The 6,000-nt window shown below is 45.3% G+C and overlaps 1 protein-coding gene across 1 annotated transcript in view; it reads right to left on the reverse strand.

The window, feature by feature from the left end:
- Positions 1–596, reverse strand: part of TMC2 (transmembrane channel like 2) — a 30,610-nt gene extending 30,014 nt beyond the window's left edge. Inside the window, exons 1-2 of the mRNA XM_030963786.1 lie at positions 551–596; positions 190–237 (exon numbers count right to left, since the gene is read on the reverse strand). Coding sequence (XP_030819646.1) covers positions 190–237; positions 551–596 — 94 coding nt within the window. The remainder of the gene's footprint in view (positions 1–189; positions 238–550) is intronic.
- Positions 597–6,000: the final 5,404 nt, after the last annotated feature.

The following is a 6,000-nucleotide window of genomic DNA, read 5'->3' on the forward strand; positions in this document are numbered from 1 at the left end:
ACAGACTGCTTAAGAATGGCACTTTACATATCACTGTTATAAGTCAAACCTCAAGGGAAAAATCTGCTTGCTTGCAAGTAGCTCATGAAAGAGTTTGTGTTGTAGAGCAAGTCATAAGTCAGAGAGAAAAAGAAAAGGTATCACCTCTTGTATTTCAAACAGGACCACATTTGTTAATCTCTACATTACCTTCACTCTCTGTGTCAGTTTCCACTTCTCCATCAAACTCTATTCCGGCTGCAAAACAAAGAACGAAGAGTAATTGCATTTGTTGCTGGAATTTATACATGTGATGCTTGACACAGCTGACCCTTAAGTTCCAGCTGAGCTTGGCAGAATATCCCTTATTGATTATACATTATATTCCTTCCCTACAGCGATGCTCTTAGTATTTACTTTAGTCTGGCAGACCGACAAAAGTCCCCTGCCCAAGCAACCTGAAATTGTATGGTCTTTGAGAGATGCAAAATGGTGTGCTCAGGAAGCCCCAAGAGGTTTAGTCAAGTATTTGGCAGCATGCAAACTGAAACAATCTCACAGTGATACCAACCGTCTTCCAGGATGACCTGTAGAGTGCTTTTCTTTTTCTTCCCCATGGCAGCCTCTTGTCTGTTGCCCAGACACGGTAGCTGCTGCGCTGCACACACACCCCAGTCATACACAGCTTACTCCCTCTTCCAGTGCCCATGTGCTTGTCTCCTTGGCATTGCAGACAGATGGACACATCCAGCCGTCAGTGACCTCTTGCTCATGAGCCATGAGGACGGGGAGGGGTGGGAGAGGCAGGGAGAACCTGGGCTCTGCCTCAGCCTACCCGAACCCTTTCCCTTCTTCTCCCTTCTCCCTGTGAAAAAGCACCTGTTGGCATTGCATTGCATTTCATTATTTATACATGAAGGAAAGCCCTTTGGTGGGTACTTGGTGGTGTCGTATGAAACACAGACACAAGTCACGTCTGGTTCTGACATAAGCATGTGGCTGGAGGCTTTCAAAGGATCAATTTTCTTAATGCAATATTCTTTACTGACCTGTGACAATCTGGGTAACCCCTTTAGTCATTCTCCTGCATCTTATTAAATCTCTCAGCCAGTGCCCCTTGGGACACAGCTGTGGGTCACCTTTTGTCCTCCATGCATGTCCCTTGGAGGGGACTCATGAGCTAATAGACGCAGCAAAGAGTCAGGAGTCAGGATACCAGGATCTCTCTTTCCTTTGCTCCTCTATTCTGTGTGACCTTTGCATACTCATTCCACTTGCCGGTAAAATAGGATAGATTTTCCTTCTAGGTGCTCTGAGGCTTAATTAATTAATGTGAGACCCTCATTTGGAAGGTCCTTTAGAACCACAAAGTATTGTATTGCATTCTGCAGCTTGCAGTTTTTCAGTGGGCCAAGAATAGTTTTGTCTGAGTGACGTCCAGAGTAAAGCCTGCTTCGTCTGCCTCAGCTGTAGCTTCCGCAGAGAGCGCCCAAGGGTGCATTCCCAGTGTGGGGTTTCTCTTGGTCTCCCAAAAGGAGAGCTTACCCTCACACCATCTCTGAAACATACTGCAGACCCCTGGCTTGCACAAGTGTCCCTCGGGGACCTGGCATAATGACTTTTTTCCAAGGATTATCAGGAAGAGTGCTAATTCCTTCCTGCCCTCCCAAAAGAGAGGAGCGTTGCAGAGATCATCTTGAGGCTGTTGCCACCACTGGCATGTGCTGATGACTCCTGCTTTGGATCAGGTGTAGTGACTGAGGGGATGCCAGCCTGAACCTCTCAATTGCCGCTTTTTCTCATTGAATTTGGGTCCAGGGGCACCTTTCAAGTACTTTAAATCCAATCCCATGGATTGTTTGATCTATGTTTGACTTTAGCTCAGCTCTCCTGAGCTTAATACATAATGTATGGTATATGCCCATACATTATTAACAGCTCTAACCCTACAAGTTCGTTGCACAGGGCATTTTCACTGTGTGTTCCCCACACCAGTGGGCTTGACTGGGTCTGAAGACAGTGACAGTGCCTTTTGAAGGTCTTCCCAGTGAATGAATTTCACCTGTAACTCTATATGTTGATGTGGTTTGTTTCCAAGGTGATTGCTAGGTCATTGAATTAATACTGCTCTAGGAAAAAAAGGAGAAATTCCCAACTGCAGGAGGCTACTGGAACAGATCTTCTGCAAGATGCTGCAGTTGCCTCAGTCCCAAGCATCTCTATCCCAAACAGAAGATCTAGGGGCCTTCTAGTTAAATGAAGACCGAGTTTCTGAAGAACTTTGTGGCAGGAAGCAAAAGGGCTGTGGATGCTCATCACACCCCACCCTCCATCCCCCTGGTAGTGTACTCAGTGATAGCACTGCTTCTGCCTCATGGGATCACAGAATGGTTTGGGCAACAACTGACCTTTAAAGGCCATCTGTTCCAACTCCTCTGCAGTGAGCAGGGACATCTTCATGTAGACCAGATTGCTCATAGCCCTGTCCAAACTGACCTTGAATGTTTCTAGGGTTAAGACATCCACCACCTCTCTTGGCAACCTGTGCCACTGTTTTACCACCCTCATTGTCAAAAAAATTATTTGTACCTAATCTAAATTGACCCTCTTTTAGTCTAAAACTATTACCCCTTGTCCTTTAATGGACCTTACCCCTTCTTTCCCACCAAGGCATGCTCAGATGCTTTTTGCATCCTCAAGGCCTGTTCATGTGGGCATCTCATTGGCAGAGTTGAGCGTCCTGGTTTCTACTCCACCAGAGTCAGTGATTCACCCATGATCTGCACTGGAGCTGGGACAGCTGCAGACTCCAAAGCTGCCTGTGCCACTTGGCATGCCCATAGGTACCAAGTGCGTGATTTTGAAAAGTGATGAGGACTGCAAGTTCATTTTACTACCAAAATGTGTGGCCAGGTAGTACCTCTGTCTCCTGCCCTGAGATGAAACAGCTGCTCTTTGATTTTACTGTCTGCTCACAGCAGTGGGGGCAAGGTGTGATGTTTCCACAGCAGTCAGAGGCCCTGGGCACCTCTTGCCACATGGGGGGATAGGAGTCCCCTCACAGAGGGGGTGACAGCTGAGGAGTGCCAGCACATGGGACGGAGCAGGAATGGGGGCTGTTTCATATTGTTGTCATGAAGCAACAGGTCAGTATGGATGAGCATATTTGCAATAAGCTCTGCTTGGCTGTTGCTTTGCTGCCCTGTACCTACACTGCCCAAGGTTGTAGGACTGGCCACGATAAAACTGTGCTGTTACAGGCTGGATGGCAGCATTTCACTCTTGCATAGGTAGGGACCTTTATCTTTCACACTTCTGACTCCGTAGCATTCCCTTCCATGGAGAGGAGGGAGTTGCATAGGGCCTGGCAATTATTTCCTGATGAAGAGTGTTATTAAAGTGTCTGCCCAAGAACTTACCCCTAAGGAGAAATCCCTACATTACCTTTCCAACTCAGCCTGTGATGCAACAGACCCTTTGCATATGACAGGCTGAGCCCTTTGCCTTAGAGCCTCAAGAGAAATAAATAACCTACTCCATCTGATGCTGTCTGACTCCTCTGGAAATGATGGTCCCTCTGAGGCTGATGTGCAGCCACACAAGCGTGATGAGAAACCTTGGAATCTTGATTCCTTGCGGTACATGTCCTTGGGGGAACATGTGGCAGACTTGCAGAGCCACTGTCACTTTTGGTGTGGGCCAGGCAGTGCTAGAGGCTGTGATGCAAAGGAAGGCTGGGCAGAACAGCCTGGGGAGGAGAGGAGTGGGATTCAGTGCAACAAAGTGGTGTCACATAAGATGAGAGCAAGAAAAAGTGCAAAACTCGTAGGTTGTCTTGCCAGCCTTGTTTGCCTTGTTTTTTGGTAAGTGCAGATCTGTAATTTCCCCCCAGAATTAGGCTGCTGGAGATCTTGCTGTACCTCTGGGCTGGCTTTGCCTGTGTGATAACCTGCTTGTAGTTTGTGGACACTGAATAGCATTGGTGAAAAAACAAAAAGAAAGTTTAAAGGAAAAAAGATATTGCAACATGGAATTATTCATGGAGAAAATCCTTATGGTGGGATATTCTACAAAATGCTGTGTGTGAAGTAAGAAAAGTGCACTTCATATCCTTTTGACACCCATCTTTGATGGTAGAAGATGCTCCATTAAAGGAAAAATATACACAAAAATTTTACAATGAGATCCCAGCACGGCAGGCTTGGGAGAGCAGCAAGACACCTCATGGGCTGCGAGGGAGGTGGCACACGAGACTTTCCATGTCTGTGTGTGTCCATCAAACAGGTGACAGGCCCATGCAGGGCCCACCAGGACTTGCATAGCCATACAGTGAATGGGGAGTTCATCAGCAGTGCTTCAGCACCAAGCACACCACCATCCTCAGCTCACGATCCTGATTTTCCTAAGAGGATCAAGTGTCTTGCAGAGCTTAGGATTTCTTAGGATTATAGACTGGGGGGAGGAGATTAATGGATGAGTCTTTTACCTCTTGAGTTATTCCACACAAGGTGTGAATAAGTAATGCACAGCCACAAATTCAGCTATTACTTATGTAAATATCGTGTGTATGCAATTTATGGAGTTGTAGCACAAATGTTTTTTACTGTGTTATTTAGTATTTTTCTCCTCACACTGGTGATGACTAACACTATATAATTTGGCAGTTTTGAGTTTTAGCATAGGAGGACATTGGGCGTCTCACACACATCCAAGTGTTAAATAAAAAACAGTTGTGTTATGGAGAGAGGGTAATTGAATCCTGGAAGCACATACAACATACTTGTAAATGCTTAATGAGCTAGTGTTTCTCCCTTTCTTGGTTTCTGATTAATATAGGGCTTTAGCTAATTAATCCATGGATTCCATTTATTCAATATTCATCTCATCTATTAGTAATCTTTAATTGAAAGGGTTTTCAAGCAATAATAATAATAATAACAGTAATAATAATACCTGACCTGTGTGTGCATATTTTGATGAGGACCTAAAACTTGTGAATTGCCGGAGCCAACCTTAACAATGTATCTGAGAGAGACATTTAAAAGTGAGAGACCACTTCCGAACACTTCCTTGCTTCTGTTGAACTGTTAAAGAAAACCAAATTATTTTTAAAAACCCAAACCAAACCATGTCTCTCACACATGTTTCATAAAACTGGATTCAGCTCCAACCTGACTTTTGACCATGTCTGAGTTCAACTTTGCAAAAACAAATTTCTTACAAAGCCGTGAAAATCCACCAGGGGCTAGAGCATCTATCTCTGCAGAGATCATCCTTGCCCTCACGTAATCTCTGCAATGCTGCAGTTTTATTCTGTATTTTGGTACCGGGATCTGGAGCGCACTCTGACAAAGCAGCGTGGAAATGCTCAGAAAGGAAGGACTCACCAGCAACATAGACTGCAAACATGTGGAAAGAAAGTCTCCTTATCTTAAAATAATCTGGGAAAGAAATTTCTTAGCTCTTTGCAGACTTTGAAAATAACCCTCTGGCTCCCATAGGGAATGGTAGGTCTGGACTGTGGCTGAAGGCAGTAAAATGATGCCAAATGTATGCCCTATGCTCTCTGTTCAGGGTGGGCAATAGTTACTTGTAAAGTTGAAAAGTCCCACTGGAAGAAGTTGTGCAAGATTAATCTTGTGGTGTTGGGGATGCTCAAGTCAGTGCCTCGTTATCCTGGCCCATGAAAATGAGCTTTATCTGTGTAATCCCAACCCAGGGTGGGGAGCACAAGGTCCTCAGAGACATAACTACTGCTTTTTTATTACTTTCCTGTTGTTACTTCATAACCTCAAGGCACAGCCAGGAGTGTGCTGTGAAGGAACACAACCAGGTCTGTTAGCCATTAGCCTCTCTTAGCTGAAGAACTGCCACAGAACGGCTAATTCAGGTACCCTGTCAGGAAGAACTAAACCAAAACAGGGGGAGGATGTGCACTGGCAGGTCCTGGAGGTGTCCCAGCTCAGAGAGATATCTTGGAATGTCAGATCAATCATAGGACAGAGCCCTTCAGTCTTCCAC

Source organism: Camarhynchus parvulus, chromosome 2 (genome assembly GCF_901933205.1).
Source record: "Camarhynchus parvulus chromosome 2, STF_HiC, whole genome shotgun sequence".
NCBI lineage: Eukaryota > Metazoa > Chordata > Aves > Passeriformes > Thraupidae > Camarhynchus > Camarhynchus parvulus.